The sequence below is a fragment of the Manis javanica genome, chromosome 9 (assembly GCF_040802235.1).
Source record: "Manis javanica isolate MJ-LG chromosome 9, MJ_LKY, whole genome shotgun sequence".
Lineage (NCBI taxonomy): Eukaryota > Metazoa > Chordata > Mammalia > Pholidota > Manidae > Manis > Manis javanica.
Window position 1 is genome coordinate 11,474,588 of NC_133164.1, and position 21,124 is coordinate 11,495,711.

The 21,124-nt window shown below is 45.1% G+C and overlaps 1 protein-coding gene across 4 annotated transcripts in view; it reads right to left on the reverse strand.

Annotated features, from left to right (window-relative positions):
- Positions 1-21,124, reverse strand: part of FARP1 (FERM, ARH/RhoGEF and pleckstrin domain protein 1) — a 282,743-nt gene that overhangs the window by 197,233 nt on the left and 64,386 nt on the right. For all 4 annotated transcript variants that reach the window (XM_017660585.3, XM_037024954.2, XM_037024953.2 and 1 more), the window contains exon 2: positions 7,511-7,707. In XM_017660585.3, the coding sequence (XP_017516074.1) occupies positions 7,511-7,684 (174 nt within the window). In that variant the 5' untranslated portion in view covers positions 7,685-7,707. The remainder of the gene's footprint in view (positions 1-7,510; positions 7,708-21,124) is intronic.

Below are 21,124 nucleotides of genomic sequence, written 5' to 3' on the forward strand. Positions count from 1 at the left end.
ACTCGACTGGGGACCCTCATTAGCTGCCACTACGTGAATACGGCAATCAAGGCCTCTGGAGACGGGGTATTCTCCCTGCAGGCTCAGCCCTGTTCAATCCATCCCGGCCACTTAGGGCACCTACCACTGCATCTGTCTCGGGGACCAGCCCTCCCTAAGGGCTCCTCCTTCTGAGCAGGGAGGTGCTGGGCAGGGACCCAGCCGCTTCTCCCAGTTCTATGACCTCAAACAAGTCCCATATGACCTATGACCTCACCCAGGTCATCACACCTACCTCATAGGGTCACGGATCTACCATAAATGAGATAATGTGAGTACAGACTTAGCACAATGTCAGGCACACAGCGAGGGATTTTTAAAAGGGTAGTCATTATTTTTATTTATTTTCTTATCACCTTGTCTCACATGTCCATAAACATTTAGGGAATCATGTTTCCAAGATCACATTCCATAAAATAACACCACAGCCACAAATTCCCTTGTGGGTATCTAGTGTCACTTCCTATTCATATGAATGAGGAAAGAGAAACCTATCAGGCTCTTGGTTCCGGTTATAAAGTATTAAAGACTTTGAGAATTGCTCTTTTACACAATCATTTTATCTACAGAAAGATCTCAGATTGATTAAACCATTCCTTATCTTTCTTGGGAGCTAAAATTATTACATCCAACTCAAACATTCAAAGTGACAGAAGACAACAACCGAGTAAATCATAAAAAAACAGATGACTTAAAAATCGGTCTAATTTGCTTGTTAACATGTTTCACATAAACATTCAAACACAGCATTGTCTAGCCAGCTAAGCACCCCCATCAAATGGGCCCTGCAGAGCCCACACTGTGCAGACCTGTCCCTACAAGGTCATGAAATCCTACGTCCACCTTGAAATCCTATATCCAGTCTGTGCTGGAAGGATGCAAGGCTCTCCTTGGAAAATCCTCGTTCTAGGAAAATGGAGAAGCTTTGGACTATGCATGCAAATGGAGGAGAACAAAAGTTCAGCAAAACCAAAATGTACCTAAAATATTTCAGCTAAAAAAAAACGCCCCTCAGTTTCAAAGCTAACCAAACTAAGGCTCAGAGACACTGCAGGTACATCAAAAATGTAAATGTGCTTGTCAGAAATCACAGCTGTGCAAGGGGCTCCGCCGTCTTACAGACTTCTGAAAGCCACCTGGGATACATCTCTATTTTAGGAAAGACTCACCCCTCACTTGCCAAAGAAAGCTCAAGTCTAACGGGAGATCATGCAGAAAGTGGGGGGAAAAGAGAGGAATTGTTCCACTTGACACAAGTATGCTATTTTTTTTATCTTAAAGTGCTTTCATTTTCCATTTCAGCTACCGTACAGCTCTGCAGTGAAAGCACAGTCTCAGTTCTGCTAAAGAACGATGAAGAAAAGCTAAGCATGAAAGGAAGGGGAAAAAACTAACTTTTATGAGAACGTCTTATGCATCTAGGATGCTGCACACTGTTTTTACAAAAGGCATTTCATCCGGGCTGCATCTCAGCCCCATGAGCAGGTATTCTCCATACTCAGAGACAAAGAAGTAGGTTAAGAATGGTTGTCTACTCACACAGAGCCACACAGCAAGTAAGAGATGAAGCCAGGAGCCACAGTCTGGATTTTCTCCTTCAGTCACTCTGTTTCTTATATGGAAAAAATTTATTACCTCCATTTAAAAGAAGGAGAAAAATCAGCTTCTCAAGCTTCCTATGTTTTCTCAGAATACTGGTCCATTTATGTGTCAGACATGGACATTCTCAATTACAGTTTATTCTTTTTATTTATTAGGTTCTATGGAGAGATTCCTTTTTCCGGAAGAAAATAGCAAACAGCTGTCAGAGAATTCCTGCACAGTCATGTCAGAGCTATAGAGGTGACTTTGATCACATGCATCCACAGTCAAGTTGAAAGGGGTGTACACACACACACACACACGTTCTGGGCAACATTTAAATTCTACTCTTTGCTTCTAAGGAGCTAGAAAGGAAGGCTAACAGTATTTAGCTGAAATGATTTATGAAAAAAATGTTAATCTATTAAAATAGTCTTTAAATGTAACCTCATGAGGCTAGACCCAGACAGAACCATTTATCACTCCAGTTAAATAAAACACAGAAAAGACTATGCAGAGTGGACACAAATACTATTTCAGAAACTTTGCTAATAAAGGAGCCAAAAACAACACTGATAAGGACAAAGAAACATGGACTTATTTTTAAAGCTCCGAGGGAACATGTGAGATCCCTTCCCCTCCTTCTGGTGCAAACGGCAGCTGCTTAAGAGGGAGTTAATGCAGCTCTGGACATACCGTGCGCCTTCTGGTCTGAAATGGCCAACTACATTTTATACAGCTCTCCCCCCTTCCTTCCTTCCTCTTCCCTTCTGCACCCTTTCATTTCAAAAGGTAGAAAATGAAATAAATGCTTTATTATTTAAGGACTGATGCCGAAGTAGGTCTCAGACACAACAGAGGCAATTCTGACCCAGTAAAAAATCTCTGCAGTCTCTTTTATTATGACATGCAAACCACTTTTCTTAAAAATCTGATGTCTTTTCTGTTTAACAATCTTGTTTATTTCCTAATGTGTTGTCTAGAAAATATTTGATTTCCCAGTCTTCTCTCTCTTGTTGTCAAGTGGCATATAGTTTTGCCCAATTTATGTAACCCCCCCAATACACACCATTAAATCCTGACACAGCCTGACGCACCATAAGCAGCATATCACATGTCAGCACTGTAGACTCACGCACCCTCTTACTCTCTCTTTTAGCACTTACTAGGTACACAGTGATGACTGAATCTGGTCAAGTTTTGGGGGCTTTCTAGTAATTTTTAAGATTAAAAATCCTTTTTCTCAAAGAGTTTCCCATCTGCCTAGGGAATTAACAAATACTAATCATGAAAAGTTAAAACAATTCATCAATAAAGATGTCAATACATGGCCATGACTTCCAAACAAGGGAGAGAAAAAGCCTTTTGCGTCAGGTAGACCCAACATTTCATTTTGCCCATCAGCAAACTGAGTCTCCGCAGGGACAGAAAGGAGCTAATTAGGGAGAGGGTTGAGATGAGAGCCCGCAATTCAAAGTCCAATGAGCAGTACAGACGCCCAGTGCTGTAAGGAGCCAGGGCCCCCAGCAGGAGCCCCGGGGTGGCTGTGGTGGGGGACTGCATTGGGCAGGGAGGTGGGCACTGCTGAGACTTCCGAAGGGGATGAGTGGGAGCAGCTTGGTGGGGGAGGACGTGTGACCTGCCCTTGGGAGCGGGGGATGGGGGGAAAGTCTGAGAGGACCCACTGGGGCAGGACACTGGAAGCAGTGGAGGCAGTGGCTCGGTGCAGGGAGGTCAGGGGTCAGAAGCCTGGTGCCAGGCCCTGTCCTGCCTTGGTGCGGTGCAGACGTGAGGCCGCGACTAAAAGCTCATCCCTGGGTCCCCTCACCTCAACAGGAAGACAGCACCAGCCACCTCTCACGACTGGAGTTGGGTGACCGACTGGGCAGGGGAGGTCGGTTACACGGGTCAGTGTGTGCTGCGTCCAGGCCCTAATCAGGGTGGGGTCCAGTGACACGGGCTCAGGAAGGGCCCTGCCCCCTCAGGGCTCACATTCCACCTGGGGGAGGCCAACAAATAGAAGTTTCTGGCCTGCGATGCTAATACAGCTGATAAAACGCTGAGGACAGCGGGGAGAAAGGTTCCCCCAGCAGCCGACCCTCTATCCGCAGGCAGCTGGGTGCCATAAAAGCTTGTGAGGAAAGCGACAAGCCACAAACCCAAGAAAGGCACGAGGACCGTTTCCAGGGAGGCGATGGTCGACGTGAGCTCTTCCTGGCACAACTAACCTGTGGCGTTGCTCCCGAAAGGCCGCGCCGCAGTCAGCCACATGCACCAGGCCACCCCTGCCAGGTTAACAAAGGCCAGGCGTCTGGTCACCTGTGTTGTCCTTCCCAAGCGTTTGTATTGTGAGCGGTCAGGGCTGCTCAGAAGCAGCAAAAAATGGCTTCTTTTCTATCTTTTGCTCTTCTGGATTCTTCCTGAAGTGACCTTGCTAATGAAAACACATACACTGAATAAACACTTGGGGAAGAAGCCATCTGCTTCTTCCTACAGACGTCAGTAGGAGCCGTGCTTGTTTACCAACAGGGTTATGAGGACAGGGCACAGAAGTCCCCTGCAGGGACCTTAAGGAGGGATGGATGGTCCTGGCAGGGGACAAGTGTCATTAACCCTTTCAGATCCACAAGAATCACTTCCTTTTATAATCTCTGGTTGGGAGAGAAGCATATAATATAAATCCCAGGGTGAGGCTTATTTGCACAGCATTTCCCACACAATGATAACATGCCATGTTAAAATTTACTATAAATACTGCCTTGAACTTTGCACTCTATAGAGGGAATACTTGAGATTGTCCAAGTTCAAGAGCAAAGATGGTGGTGGAGGAAGTAGCTACAGCAGTGTGGAAAAGGCCAGCGCTCCCTGCCGAGGCCTTTCAAAAGCTTAAACTCTTAAATAATTTTTTAAAGACTATAAACAATTATAGAGACACCACAGGGACTATGGCTTGGTTACCTGTATCAGAAAGTGTCTGGGGAATTTGCATTTAAAATGATGAGTTTGCCTACATTCTACTCTAAAACAAAAGGAAAAAGAAAAGGCCCAGGAAATTCAGTCCCCAAAGGAAAGAAGAATGTCCTGCAAATGGGAAACTGCAATGACTTCTGGCCGTGGGACCTGCACATCTGTTGTCGCAAATGTGAGTGAGCAACGAGAATTCATTCTCTTGGGGCACCCAATCAAGGGAGGGCTCAGCTGTGGGCGAGGGGGACACTTCCAGGGTCATACACCCAGCCCTGATAAGTTCACAGTGAAAGAATCTGGAGCTAAAGTGTAAAGCAGCTATGGGGAGCGGGGTCTCCTGCAATCCCGCGTCACTGTGCTCCAATCCTGAGCACTGTGAATGAGTCACCATGGCCAGCCCGATGCCTCCCAGCTGCTTCTTTTCCCAAAGAACACAAGGTAGCAATTAGAATCAGCTCCGTCAATAGAGATGCTGATATCGGCCTTTCTACAGGCAGTCATGGAAAACATCTGTTACCCATTGGTTGGGAAGGAATATTCAAAGTAGAAAAATAAAAATAAAATATGAATGGATGAGGCATGTGAAAAAACTAACATCTACTTGTAAAATAAACTCATCCTAACATTCAGCCAGCAAACATTTAATGAGCACCTACTGCATGCCAGGCACTGTGCTAGGTGCTGGGAATGAGACAGCAGTAAGATAACATTACTGCTTTAAAGAGCAGTGAAGAGGCTGGTGCACATTAGCGCCACTAATCATACTTGTATTCAGCTCTTAGTCTGTGCCAAAAGTTTTTCCAAACATTTTACTTGTATCGACTCTCTTTTATGCTCATAATCATACAAGGTAGGGTTTATTAACAACCGCATTTTACAGGGGAGAAAATGGAGATACGGAAAGGTACCTTGTCCAAAGTGATCAGTGAGTCAGTAGCAGAGGCTGGGATTTGATCCCAGGCAGATCAACTCCACCCTGATTAAGTATATGAGGAAAGAGGTCTGCAGGAGGATAGAAAAAGCCCAGCCACTTCCTCAAGGTGTTAGTGTCTGGGTAAAACTGATAGGGCCTTTAAGGGTGCACAGGAGTTTATCAGGGAGGGAATGAGAAAAGATCCTTCTAGACAAAGGGACTACTAATGCAAAGCATAGACGTCAGAAATTAGCAAATAGAATAATTTTGGAAGATGAAAACACACTTCTATTCCTACTTCGTAGGCAGGAAGTGCCTACACAGTTCCCAGCTAAACAGGTGCTAGGAAGAGAGTCTGGCTTCTTTTGATTTAAGGACACTGAGACGCTGCAATGGAACAGCACACGTGCCCCCCAGCAGTCTGTGCACACAACAGTAACACCTGTAGCTCCTCAGTCCAAACCACACTCAGGAGCACCATTTACTAGGATGTGTTGCACAGACCTGGGCTCAGAAGTCCTTAACAGCATCAGTAGAAACACTGAAACTAAGTACCTCGCCAAACCAGTCTGGCAAAGAGAAAAAACTGCGGGGAGGAGGGAGGAGGTGCCTGTTCCGGAGGGCCTCATTCTAACAGGCTGGCAGGTGCACTCCTTGATTTATTTTTATATTCCAGCAGATTAGCAACAGCCTTGATCGCCAGAACACAAAGACATTCCCAAGTCTTTGAAAGACACGATTTCCACAAGAAAATTGGAAGGATACAAAGGTTGTTTGCAATGTGCAATAATCGGCAGTCTCAAACATAGCTATTCTGAGGTTTATCATTCCCTGAGACACTTAATGGTAATTCACACTCTCTGAACACTATTCTCTGAAATGAATATAATTTAGTGAATCATATCACATAAATGATTGAATGATGGGTTACAGGCATTAATGCCAACTATTAAATTTCAGTCCCTCTGGCCAAAAACAAAAGACAGATCGTATCCACTTCAAAAACAGGTTATGTTCACAAAATTTGTTTATAAGTTGGCTGTTTGGAATTTAAGAGCTTTCTTCTTCTCCCACGAACAATGATAGAACACAGGGAACTAAAGCTGGAGTGTGCTACCGGGTCTACAGCCCCTGGTCCATGCAAGGAATGACGATTCTAAAGTAGGTGCAGTCTGGGTTCCAGAAGCTAGACACACGTCTACTCTCCCTGCCTTGGGAAGAAGAAACCCTCCGTCAGCACCTAACTGGCTGCTGCTCCCTAACCTCTAGCAGGAAGAGGAGGGGTTTGGGGGGAAAGGATGCAGCTGGGTCCCTGATGGAAACAGCAGAACCAGGGGGCGGGTGGGGGAGGGCCTAAGTGAGCTCTCCCACCAACCAAGGCTGCTGGTTCCTTCTTTGTCTGGCTCCCAGAACCCCCCTTTCCCGACCCAGGGATGGCAGGCCTCTTCCATTTCGGGGCTGTCATACTGTGGGCCTGGACTGGGATTTTTCTCCACCCCCGCACCTCCACCCTCAAAGACAGTCAGCTCTCTCCTGACAGGAAAACATGAAGATGGCTCTTTGATGTTTTTTCCAGGATTTTTTTTACCTGTCGTCTAGAGGTGGCATGTGCATGTGCATACACACCACATGCACAAGCACCCAGGTACCGTGTGCGGAATGCCTATAATAAGCCAACCAAACTGAGATCCCTCCACAAGATCACAGTTCCCTCCAATTCACACATTTATGTATATAAATACATATGTACACAAGTGTCACACATACATTTGTATATGGAAAGATAGCAAAACTCAAGCACACACCCATTGATATCACTATATAGGCAATACATGAATAAATCTAGAAACCGGACAGCTCAGACCCCGTGATGGGGGCGGGGAGGCCAGTTTCGGACACATAGCCTCTCCTCCTGCCACCTCACGGCCCTGGAACACAGGAACGAGAATAACGTCCCCCACACCAAAGGCTGCCTGGGCGCCTGAGTTCACAGACACAACCCCAACTTACTGGGACTTCAAATGCCTCCTGGGTATCGTCCAGCATCTGGATTTTGATGGACATGAGTTTTCCTCCTGATGGTGTTGGGGGCGGTTTCTGTCCATGCTCCAAGGTACTGATCCCCGAATTCTCCGGGGCCCCCAGTCGCGATCCTGGAGTTGGCCTCTGCTCTATTTCTCCCATGATGGAGGCAGATTATTTAGAATCTGCAGGAAGCCATGAGAAAGAAAAACACATCAGAAGAGGAGACTCATTTAAAGCACCTGAGCCACACCTGCCATCGTCTCTCCGGCATCGTGGGGCTCCCCCGACTCACACCAGGGTAGGACTCACACGGGGTGAGGCTCAGCACATTTGCTGACAATGGCATCTTCAACAAATCAAGGCATGGGAACATTTGTGCATATTTCATTCTTTTGCATATTTTTACATATTTTCCTCTCTCCTGGTTTTACAGTCAGCTCTTAATTATTCATACCATAGATTCAGTTGTATTCAACTTATTATTCAGTGTCTGCAATGAGCTAGGCACTACTTTTTACACATTTCAAGTTTGGTGGGATGATAAAAAACAGTGCCTAAGCCGTATCATTAGCATTCACTCATAACCTTTAATGGATACACTAATGTACTAAGTAATATGGGTATTAGAAAGCTAAACAGGTAGAATACACATGTGGCTCTCGAGTTTATCATCTGTTGAGGAACCTCAACATATACTCACACAAACATAAGGGTGTAAGATGGGGTCGCTCCTCTCAATTTCTTCTGCTTGTTTTGATTATAATTACCTAATTCATTTCTTTCCTGCCAACCCCTCCACCCCACCAATTGTTCTCCTCCCGAGAAATCATTCTAGATGTTATAGTATGGACAAAGTTATTTTCCTAAAAACAAAACACAATCACCTTTACAAACAGACCTCACTTCTCCCACGCCGTCCCCACGCTGTCCCCACTCCCCTCCTGCTGCCCGTCTGGCTCCACATCTTCACATGTATGACTTTCTCTGGCTGCATACTTTGCATTCCTTCCTTCTCCATCTGGAAACTTCTACCATAACATTAAAACTCAGCTCAACTCTCACACCCTCAACACCTGGACAGAGCTCAGGTACTGCTGCCCGCTCTGTGCTCATGCCCCCGTCAAGCCTCAGTGTGGCGGCCAAGCCCACGCCCGTTTGCCTTACTACTTCCCCAAAGTCATCGCAACCACCCCCCAGCAGGAACCAAATCTTGAATATGCTGTGGCTCTCAGCACCTGCCTAGGCACAGTCCCAGGTATAAAGTGGAGTCTAATAATGGCTGCTTGGTGACTGGACTTGGTGACTGATACTACAGCCATATATTAAGTGTCACAAGAGCACAGAGGAATAAGATTTCAGCGTGAGATGGAGTCATTTTCAAAAGGGAAAGGGGACCTTCCACCATGGAGAAGATAGGAACTGAAATCAAATCATCGCAGTCCCCAGTGTGGGTAAGGTGGAAGGAGGCGGAAACACATAAGCAGTAAGGCATTCCCGGGAAGTACGGCAGCACCAGCAAAGCTGTGCGGCAGGAACAGGATGGCGTATGGGTGGACGAGGGCGAACCAGTGCTGGACAGCCCAAATACCCTTGAACAACTGGGCAGAACTGTGCTATACAGCAACTCAAGTGCCTAGCTGAGAAACGGTCTGCACCCTGCAGAGCAGAGAGCCACTGCATAGAGTAATAACTAAACCAAAGTAGAATTTTAGAAAAATGAATGTCAGGATGATCTGGGCTGGGGGTGTCCAGTTACAAAGCCACTGCACCAACTCATGCCTGAGGGGCTTTCTTGGATGGCGGTGATGAAAAGTAAGGTGATGCTATGAAACCCACTTTCCTGGAAAAGTTAACCAGGTGGTGTCAATGGTTAGCTACTGAGAGGAGGAAATAACAGCATAACAATGACCAGAACGTTTTAAGTCAGGGGAGAGTGTGGGGGCAGCATCTAAGGTCAGGTACCCTAGGGGCAGCCTGAGGCTGGGGCTCTCACAGCTGGATGTGGGCCACGGGCTCGGCCCCACTCCCTGCAGGAGTGAAAGCCCCGGCAGAAGTGTAGGCAGTGCATGCTGGGAGTGGGAGGGGGACCAAAGAGGGATAAGGAACAGACGTGCTGAGTCGTGGGGGTGTTACAGGCCGAACTGTGTCCCCCAAGTTCTTACCTTGAAGCCCTAACACCCAGTATCTTAGAATACAACTTTTTGGAGAAAGGGTCTTAAAAGAGGTAATTAAGTTACAATAAGGCCATTAAGATGGGCTGTAATCCAATCTGACCAGTGCCTTGTTAAGAGGTGTAATTTTAGACACAGAGAGACACCAGGGATGTGCAGGCACAGAGGAAAGGCTATGTGCGGACAGCGGAGAAGGCAGCCGTCTGCAAGCAAGGAGAGAGGCCACTCCTGCTAGCACCGTGCTCTGCGTCTCCAGCCTCCACACCTCTGCCATTGAAGCCCTCGCCACCCCCCACTGCCACCGCCACCACCTGTGCTTTGTTAGGGCAGCCCTGGCAAACAGCGGTCAATGGAGAGGATGGGAAAGAGGCCTGCAAAGCACGAGCCTGTGGGCACTTAGTGACAAAGAAAGCCACAGGAGGGGCACCAGGGGTCACCGGTATTGTGAGGTGGGGAGCCAAGGGCTGTGCCTTACTCACAGGGGTGAAAACAAGTCGCCTTTCAGCTCTCTCCTCCTTCGGGAAGTCCAATTCATAAATCTTATTTTGTAGGCTCTTGGCCCAACTCATGCTCATCCTTCTGACGAGTTGGGTTTCCAGAAGTTTCCCACAAAATTCCATATGAAAACCCCTCCCTTCCTCTCAGCAAAACCCCTACATTCTCCCTGTGACACAGACAGCTAGCCAGCAGACCAGAAGCCATGGAGTCACCTCACCCACCTGGGGCTCCAACCCACACGGCAAGGGTCTGATCGCAGCCCACCTACAGCTTACTTCTCCCACACTCAATTTCCCACCAAGTTTCCACCAAAGCCTTCAGAGACCGTTATTGGTTCCCATGCAATCAGTCCTTTAAGATGGGGTCTGTGACGAGGCAACGCTGGGTCAGGACCAGGCTTTCTGAGAACCACTCCTTCTTTTTTGAATGCCCATCTTTGATTTCACAGGCCTGTTATACAAGTGCCTTTCTAGTCACTGCCCCAAATAAGCTTTTCATAAGAACATGATTCTAATCTGATGAGCTGTGTGATCTGTGCTTGGCTTAATTCATCTATCAGTCTTGAGAGGTGGGACAAGACCTCGTACAACATTTACAGTGCCTGACCTCCAAGTGGAAAACAGATCACCAGTACAGCCAACGAATCAACTGTGGGTACATCTAATTAATTATAAGTCAGTTGTATTTAAAATAATCTTCACAAACCAGGCAAAACTACTTCCCTGTATCTTTTCTATTCATCATCTCCTGGTTAAAAAAAATGCAACGTCCAGAGGAAACAACCCACTGGCCCAGTTTGCCTTCCACTTCCCAGCCTCCTCTTTGCACTTGTTTCCACTCTGCTGTTGGTCCCTTCCTGCCCCTAGAACCATCCTCACTGCCCACTGCTGAGCCTCTCCACTACAGGCCCCCAGCGTGGACAGGTCCTGCCCTGGTCACTTGTGCTGGACCCAGCCATTCTGCCTACTACCACTCTGATTCCAGGAGATACGGGTCTGACTGTGGCTTGGATCCCCATCAGAGAGCTGGTGGCAGAGAGGAAGGGCCTACTATCCCATGTCACCCCACCTCAAAGCTACCAGGGCCCCTCCTACAAATGCACCTTTTCTGGTCCTCCCTAAGCAAAGCATAAGGCCCCGCATCTGCTCCCTGTGGCCCAAGAGTCCTAGATGAATATATATTGTAATTTTTAGCACACTGGCATTTAAAAATTAAATTAGTGTTAATAAATATTTGGTACTTTAATTTCATTTTTCTTTAGTCCTTGAATGACTTCACCACCTATATTATTTCTACTTCTGGTTACTGACATTTCAACAATGTAGTCACACTTTCCATTTTCTTACTTGCTTGCAGACTGTTGCTGTACATGGAAAGTACTGTTTAATTCAAATAGAAATCCAGCCAAGAGTTCTGAGTTGAGCATCCTAAGAACATCAAGGGAATATCTGAGGAATGCTAGCAAGTCATAAATGGGAGCCACAATTGATGCCTTGGTATCCAAACTGGGGAGTTCGGTGACACAACATGCCTTCCAGGTGAATAAGTCTAAGGGCCCCAAGGCCTCGGGTTTATAAACACCCACGCTCTACTCTGACTTTGCCTCTCTGAGTCCCTCTGGCTTCTGAATTCCTTAAGGAACAAAGTAAAGGAAATGAGTCTCTCTTTCCTTGTGATACATTATTGCTAACCTGATCAATCCAGACCTAAAAGTGAAAAAGCTGTGAAACTGTATTCCTTAGATCTATGTGAAAAGTTAGTTAAAAGGAAAATAACTACAACAAAAAAACAAATAAAATTTGTAACTGGCAGAGAAAAGATTAAAGACTAGAGCTGTCTTGTCAGAGGACCCTGGCTTAAAGATTTCCTCTTGGAATTCACCCAAAAGCAATAAGGAGCACACACACGCAAATGCAAACTCCATCGTCCCTGAGGAAACAAAGCCATCTGCGGCTCCAAACCACAAGATGTGAGAAGGAACTGCCAAGTGGCGGTGAAGGTCAGACAGAGGAGGAGGAAAATGCTGGGGAGGCTGACAGCGCCTGCAGAGCCACGTTCCCCAAATAAGTAGAACATCCTTAGCAACAGACCCAGCAATACTTTCCGGGGACAAGGGGAACAAATGTGCAAGACAGCACTCGGCGCTTGCCCGGGCGCCAGCATGGAAACCACATAGGTGAGCCATGTCAGCAGGACGCCGCCTGCCACTAAGGCAGAGAGTAAGAGGCACCCACGGGAACACCACACACACCCCTCGGGTCACAAGGATTCCTACTGGGGTGGGACATGGTGTGGAGTCCTGCAAGTAGCTAGTTCATAAAGAACTCACCTAATAACCCAAAAAAACCTTTACAAAGATGCTGCAAGAAGAAAAAAGAAAATGAGATGAAAAATTAGAATTTTGCCCAACCATATGGCTATCCATTAACAAAACAATGGAATAACTGACTTTATAAACAAAAGCATAAGGGGATTTACAAGAGTTTGGGAAGCTATGGGAAAATACGAGAGAGAAGGACAGCATGAGGACAGACCTCAGGGAAAGCAGATGGATAAAAATATCACTGCTATAGCACAAATATTTGTGTCACCCCCCAAATCCTTATGCTGAAACCTAATCCCCAGTGCAGTGGTATCAGGAGGTGGCGCCTTTGGGGTGGGCTTAGATGGCGACGGTGGAGCCCCACGATAGGATTAGTGCCCTTATGAAATGGGCCCCCGAGGGCACTCTCATCCCTTCCCACGTGAGGACAGAGAGAAGTCAGCCGCTTATGAAGCAGGCACCTTCACCCTGGACTCCCCAGTCTCCAGAACCAAGAGAAATAAATGTCTGTTTATAAGCCACCCATCTACGGTGCTTTGTTACAGCAGCCCTCACACACTAAGAAAGTCACAGAAATAGAAGTAGCTAAAAGGAAATGTGCAATGGTGAAAACGTGAGGGTCTTGGGGGTAAAGACTGAGAAAAGCAAGCAAAAGAATTAAAACTTCTAAATGATATGGACAACAAACAGAGGAGAGCCAACACACCCACAATTGGTGTCCCTGAAGAAAAAAATAGTGGAAGGAAAAATAATTTTAGGTGTAATTCAGGAAAACATTCAATAAAAGATGTTCTCCATAATAAACAAACATATATTCCAGAAACAACAAGATGATCCTATATCACCAATATTCCAAAGTTAAGAACAAATCACTTGGGTACTTAGGCAAAAAGTTCCCCAAAAATATGACAAAAGTTCAGACTCATCCACAGCAATAGTCAATGTTTAAATTTCAAAATGTCCTCAAAGGAATAAAAGGAATCAAAAATTTAAACCCAGCCCAACATTCATTCACATATAAGAGCCAAACATTTGAAATAGTCAAGAACTCAGAAAACTGTTACCCAAGCCCTTCCAGAAGAAACTACTAAAAGGATAAACTTCAACAAAAGACGAGGTGAAAATTAGTGATGAAACAATGAAAAACAATTATTGGTAGACTTTAAATCTATTTATACCATAAGAGGAAGACTAAAATAACCATAATAGCTGCAGAATATTATAACTCCTGACAATATAGAAATAACATAACTAAAAAATTAGCAGGGGAAGGAGTCGAGATGGTGAGAGGTACTGTAAATTAACTGTTAGCACATGTTTTAAAACTTATTAAAAACAGAGCTCAAATCTCCAAAGATATACAAATGGTTAATAAGCACATGAAAAGATGTTCAAGATTGTTACTCCTTAGAAAATGCAAATGACATCCACAACAATCTAATATTTCACACCCACTATAATGCACAGTAAGAAGTGTTATGGAGAAACGTGAAAAAGCTGAAATTTGCATACATTGATGGTGGCAGGTGGGAACACAAAAAGGGGCAGATACTCTGGAGAATGTTTTCACACTTTCTTAAAAATTTCTTTAAAAAATCATAAATCTAACATATAATCCTGTGACCAGGTTCTCTGAATGACCCAGTGATTCCACTCCTAGGCAGGTATCTCCCTGAGACAGCTCAAAACAAATCCACACAAAGACAAGTATGTATGCAGATGTTCACATCTAAAAAAGAGCCCAGTGGAAATAATACAAATGGTCCTCAACCAGTGAATGGATAAACAAAATGTGGTATATCCATTCAAGGGACTACTATTCATCAATAAAAAGAAGTGAAATCCTGATACACGCAACAAGCATGAGCCTCAAAAGCATTCTGGTAAGTGAAAGAAGCCAGATGCAAAAGACTACACAGCATAGGACCCTATTTACATGCAATATCCAGAAAAGGCAAATCTAGAGACTGGGTTTCCTGGGGCTGGGGATAGCTGCAGAACTAACAGCAAAGGGCCTGAGGGATGGAGACCTTTTGGGGGCGATGGCGATGTTCTGAAACTAGACTATGGTGGAGGTCACACACTCTGAATTTAATAAAACTGTCTAATCGTATACTTAAGGCAGGTCAAAGTTATAAGTATCTTAATAAATGGTCTACAAAATGTGTATGTTACACACACACACACGCGCACACACACACACACACACACACACACACACACACACAGAGTCTTGTGCAGCCCTTGGTTAAGCAGAGGAGCTCTTACTTGGAACTTGCTTTCCACAGGACGTTTTTTTTGGACCTTTAATATTTTTTTCCCCTATACACATATTACCTGTTCAGAAAGACAATTTTTTACATTTCCTCTACTAAAAGGACATAACCCTGCTGGCTATGCAATCACAGTGAAGAAGGGTGACAATTCTCAATCAGAACAGGCTGACAAAGAGGAACACTTTTGTCAAGAGTTTTTTGTTCTAGTTTTAGATATATGCCACTTGAAAAACTCTGGGTTAAGAAATGTTCATAGAAAGGTGTTATTCATACAAGAAACCTAAAAGGTAGATTTGTAGGTGCTCCAGAGCTGTGTTCTAGAGCCCCCAAAGCACTTCCAGGTGCCCCACTCTGGAGGGAGGGGATGCACACTGCCACTTTGTGGGGACAAAAATCGGCTCAGTCAGGCACCCAGCAGCGCAAAGGGTAGGTGATCCCTGCCAGCTCCGTTCATTCTGACTCTGCCCTTAGGAGCTGGAAACCGCTGGTGACAAAGGTGTCCTGTGCTCCAGTCCTGGGAGGAGCCACAGGCCAGGAGGCAGCCCAGAGGCAGCAAGGGAGGAGACACCCCAGAAAGGCTGGCAGTCGGGCGCTCCTCAAGAGCACACCAGCCAAGTTTGACTTTTCACAGGAATTCAGATAAGGGGTTTTGAGAAAGTACAAAAAACAGTATCTGTGGATAAACTGGCTAATTTCAAAAAAGTCTGTGAGAAAGAAACTGCAGATCAGCTGTTTTACATCAACCAGACACTTCAAACAGGCCACAGATTGTCCAGCCTGGGTGACGGTCTGGGAGGAGACCAGGACATGAACTGTATACAGGGGGCCCCATTTCACCAGCAAAGGAGAAGAGATCTAAACCAAAGAAACTAAAGCAAGATAATTCTTCCATGTTTTTCCTCTCCAAACCCTAGTAAAAAAATTTTTTTTTAAATTAAATTTTAAAAAGGCTATCTTAAATACCCCTAACCCCTGCAAGGTACTCCAAGGAAAACTCAAGAGAAATTTCCTCATTTCATGGAAGTTTTTTCAAAAGTCTAGTTTTAACCATACCCCTTTTCTACTCACAAACCTGAGTCTAATCAATACCAAGTTAAATGTGAAAATTCCCCACCAGGCATTTCAACAATCTGTGTAGATTTCTCGCCTTGTAAATAAACTGTTTTCCAATCCAACTGGACTCCACTGTTCCGCACACCCACATTTTGCTAGTGCAATGCTCTTGCTGTCTGTGTCTCCTTCCTGAACTTCGGTCTTTACCCAGCTCCAATGTCACCTCCTCCAGAAAGCCTCCTGTAATCTACTCTTTCAGGGGGAAAAAACTTCACCTCATTCTCCCAGGGGTTTTGCTTGTATGTGGCTTATATTTCACTTGCTTTTCAGGCCTTTCTCCCCCTCTCTGTATTGCCACCTGATTACAGGTCCAGAGGGGCAGGAAGGGGCCTGGCAGCCTTACCTGGAGCATGACACGCTCGTCTTGTCTTAGCGCAAACCACCCTGACTCTGAGACTGTGAGAACTGCGGGCATCAGGTCTCCACTCTAAATGCTGTTTCCTAGCCTAGAAAACCTACTGCAGGCCTTAAAACATGGTTGCTTATCAGCAGCAGCAGCATTTGGGACTTATTAGAAATGCAAATTCTGCCTCGGCACAGGCCTGCTGAATGGGAACTGGGGGTGGGTCTCCTTGAGGATGACTTTAAGTACGCAAATCCACCAGACAACAAACAGAGCACACATTTGGTTAAATTTCACCAAAGAAACATCTCTCTACCACGTTCACTTGGGCACCAGATGAAAGCAGAGCCTGATGTTTCCAACAGCTCTTAAGAAAAAGTGGCATTTCTTTTCCAATCACATTTTAATTTAAACTCCAACCTTACTTTAAGAATGATTGAAGACAGTACGACAATATTTTTGCTTGCATTTTCACTGATTTGGCAGCACATGTTCCCTTCATTAAACAGACAGGTGAAGACAAAAACCCCTAGGACGGAGGTGCAGGTAAAGGGTGTTGGAAAAAGAAGACTCTTTTATGCCAGTTGAAATAAAGCAGGAAACCAGAAAAAAAAAAGGTCCTCAATTATTGAGTTTAGTGATGTCAATTTCTCAATGATTCTTAAGAGAACAAATCAAACTTAACTCCCCTTCATCCCACCTGTAAGTAAAAGGCCAGGTAAATAAAATGTCAAGAGAAAGGTGGTCCCGTTGAAGGCACAAAACCAGCTTGTAGGCACCCCCATCCCACCCACAGGGATGCTGCAAGCACACTCCACTTCACACCCATCATCCTCACTAAAGGGAGGCCTCTCTCTCCGTCTCCAACTGACACTGGCCAGCCTCACCTAGCCTGTAATGAAGGGGCAGGATATTAGTAAATTTGCTTAGGCAACGTCTTTGAAAACAACAGACTGTTTAATGTCTACTACCATACAAGTGTCACATTAATTGGAATCATCACCACTAACAAGAACTTACAAGGACCGATTATGTTTCAACAACTGCACTTACCCTTCTGTGGGACCTGAAGCAGGAACCCAGCATTATATGGTGTGTCTTTCTGGGAGGTATTATCCATCAGGCACAGAGGACAGGCACTCAGAGATCACTGTTAAAGACAACATGTTGACCTCTGACAATAGGTATTATTACCATGAATTTAAGAAGCTACAGAAACAGAATGGCATCTTGCTGGGGTGTCACTGGTCCTTCAGAAAGAGCTGACAGATTTCAGTAGCCCTGAGGGCAGGTGGAAAGGTGTGGATGAGACACATTCTTGCTGGAGTTTATCCAGGAAGGCTGCCATGTGCCAGGAGCTTTGCCCATGTGGCTACAAAGTAACAGAGACAACAGTGAAAAAATGAGAATGGTAGGTGGGAATCACAGGCCAGGGTGTAGGAGAGTCATCTCATGGGTCAGAATGAGACACCTTTTGAGGACAAGGTAGAACCATGCAGTTTTAAGAAAAATTTGACAGTGAGGTGTTGGCCCGTTTAGGACCCCAGTCAGTTAGGAAACATCTGTGCTACTCCAGGCAAGAAACACCAGTGGTGACAAGAGTAGAGAGCAAGGAGGCATGTTTTAAGAATACTTTGACATTACAAATCTGTACAAGTTGATGCCAAATTAGATGTGAGGGAAGAAGATGGAATTGTGGGCAAACCCGGAATTTCAAGGCAAGTGAGAGACGGATCAAGGAGGTGCGGAGAGGCCCCGGTCGTGGTGGGGGAAGGGGCTGCCAGGCACGGAGGCAGGATGTGCAGCAATATTCTAATGGCCAGTGCCCCCGTGTTCCTCAGCCACACTCTGCCTCAGCCCCTTGCTACCCCCGAATGCTTTCTCAAAAGTCCCACTCTAGTAAACTGAGCACGGGGGCCTGAGGTCCAGGGAGAGGACATGACACGCCACCCACATCCAAGCTGGGTGTGTCACTGTGGCAGTGACCGGGCGGGGCCCCGGAGAGGCTGGAAGCAGCACAGAAAGAAACAAGAGATGGTGGCCCAGAGGGCACGCCAAACCAACGGGCAGAGGGAGCAGGACTTGGAGGCATCACAGGACCTCGGAGCCGGAGGGACTCCGGGAGAGCTTCTGGACCTCCTCCCCACTGGTGGATGCATTCCGTGTTTGTAAAAGGCCGAGCCTGAAAATCCATTCTCAGACCACGGCAGGAAGCCACGGAGGCAAGAGCACGCAGACCCAGAGGCTGAACCACGGGGTGCCGCGTGCTGTCGGGGAGGCAAGGAAGCAAGGGTTAAGAAGAGGTCATTCGTGAGATTTGGCGAGATCAGGCAGTCACTGGGAGGAGGAGAGAATGTGTCTGTTGAGAAATGAAGGCAGAAGCCAGACTGATTATTAGGAGTGCAGACTGCAAAAATATTAGTCTACACTAATCGTTTTTTAATGGACTTATTTTTTAGAGCAGTTTTATGTTTCCAAGAAAATACCGAGAGTTCCTAAATACCCTCTCTACCACACACAGTTTTCCTATTATTAACATCTTGCATCAGGTGATACATTTGTTACCACTGATGGACCAATACTGACACATTATTGTCAACTCAAGTCCAACTCAAGTTTACCTTAGGGCTCTGCAGGGTCTGACAAATGCAAAATGTCATGCACCCACCACTACACTATCACACAGAATAGTTTCACTGCCCTAAAAATCTGCTCTCCATCTATTCATCGCTGCTCTCCTTCTCCATCCTGTCCTCTGACATCCATGGATTCTTTTTTACTGTCTATAGTTTTGCCTTTTCCAGAAAGTCATATGGTTGGACTCCGACAAGACGTAGCCTTCTTAGACTGGCTCCTTTCACTTCACTCAGCAACATGCATTTAATGTTCCTTGTGTTTTCATGGCTGGATAGCTCGTTTCTTTTTATTGCTGAATAATGTTTCATTGTTTGGCCGTACCCCCCTTTGTTTATCCCTTCACCTAGTGAAGCACATTGTGGTTGCTTCTAGTTGGGGCTATTCTGAAATGCTTCCAAGTTCCAGGAATGGGAGAGTGTAGATGTTACATCCAAAGGTACTGGCTCAGCGAGGTCAGAACTGCCAGGCAGACCTGCAGCTTCGTGAGCAGGCTCGCAGTCAAGCCTACACCTGGGCACGTAACTTAGCTTATCTCAGAGGTGCTACGAGACAGCTCTCCTCCTCTACTTCAGGAGAAAATGACAGGACTTAATAAATAACTAAAGATGTTTCTGGAATGTAAAAAAAAACCAAAAAAGGCAAAAAGGCCCTAGGTATTTTCTGTAATAAACTCTAAAACCTCATCATTAAATAAGGAAGTTGTTAATAAAATGTTAACCCCTACTCCATCTTTGTCTGCTGAGGTTTCAAACACTCTGAAAGTGATGCTTAAATAAAATGCCAAAATTTAAACATGGCCTGCATCTTGTGTAACATTCTGACATCTATCCGGGAGTAAGTAATGGCATTATTTCATACCACTTTAAGGAAAAAGACAGCATTTCCTAAAGCTCACCAAATCCAATGAATCATAAATGGCAGGGCTTCCCTTCAGGGTGTGAAAAGGAAAGCAATTTCTATAAGCCATTAAGGAGCAGACTGTTAAATTCTCTCATGGTTTCAATATTATTCAAGAAATAAACTAGGCAGTATTATCACAGACCAAATGATACAATAAAATCTGACAGAAGTGTAAAGGGTATCCCAAACACCTCCCCGAGGATTATTAATTAAAATAGTGAAATGTCAAGGGGCAAAAAAAAGGGTACTTAATAAAAAAAGTAAAACCTCTTATGAAAAAAGGAGAAGTTTAAATGTCAGCCTGGTTAATAAATAAGGCATTTAATTAAATAATGTCCACTAAAAAAACTGACAATATGAATAGCATATTTTTTGCTGTGGACTGCTGAAAGAGAAGGGAAAAGATTTTTGCCTATATCATTTAGTCCATCCTAATTTTTTAGGTTTTTGAGTGTATTGTGAAATTAACATACCTTTCCTAGATTTTAGGCTTCTCATTCATGGAATGTGGGGGAAAAAAGTAATGATTATTTTAATTTAACCAATACTTTGGTAGTACTTTCTAGAACAGAGGAGTCACTATTCTATGAACTTTATAAATATTTATTTAGTCCTCACAACTGCCATTAGGTGGATATTACTGACCCCTTTTACAGAAGAGGAAACCAAGGCAGAAAGGATGAAGTCAACTTTCCCACGGTTATTCAGTTAAAAAGGTGGCAGATGCAGGACCAGACCACAGACAGGCTGTCTTCACCACCCTGTCACAGGCCCTCCTGGACAAGTCACCTTGAAAACTGTCACCCTAATATTCAGTAACCTTATGACTCAGTCATTTTAGATAAAATCACACAGTCTCCCCTGAACCTCTTACCTTTTCCAGCCCAGAGGTACCATTCAGCTACTGGGCCAGTCACCCATTTAAGCTACTAAGGATGTCAAAGGGGAAAATCCACCAAATAATCAAAATGCTCACTGAATTCTTACTATACCTATAAAGAATACGAGGTACTGTCTTAATGGTTCTAAATCAGGAATTTTTTTAATGTCTTAAAATCCTTCTCACTTCTATGAGCAAGGATTTTTCGCAGACATCTATTCTCGCAATGGATCAGAGGATTCACAGAACACGTGTGCATTTATTTAGTTCTTAAAACTAAAGATACTCAGGCCAAAGCAAAGCAGTTGAAAACTGCCGAACTTCAAGAGGGAGAGGCACACATGGTAAACTGTGCCGACAAAGTCAAATGCAGATAGCCCTTCCTCTCCCACAGCCGACGTTCGGTTCCCACGTGACGCACGGCTTGATTAAAACAGACAGCTACAAAGCCAGCACAG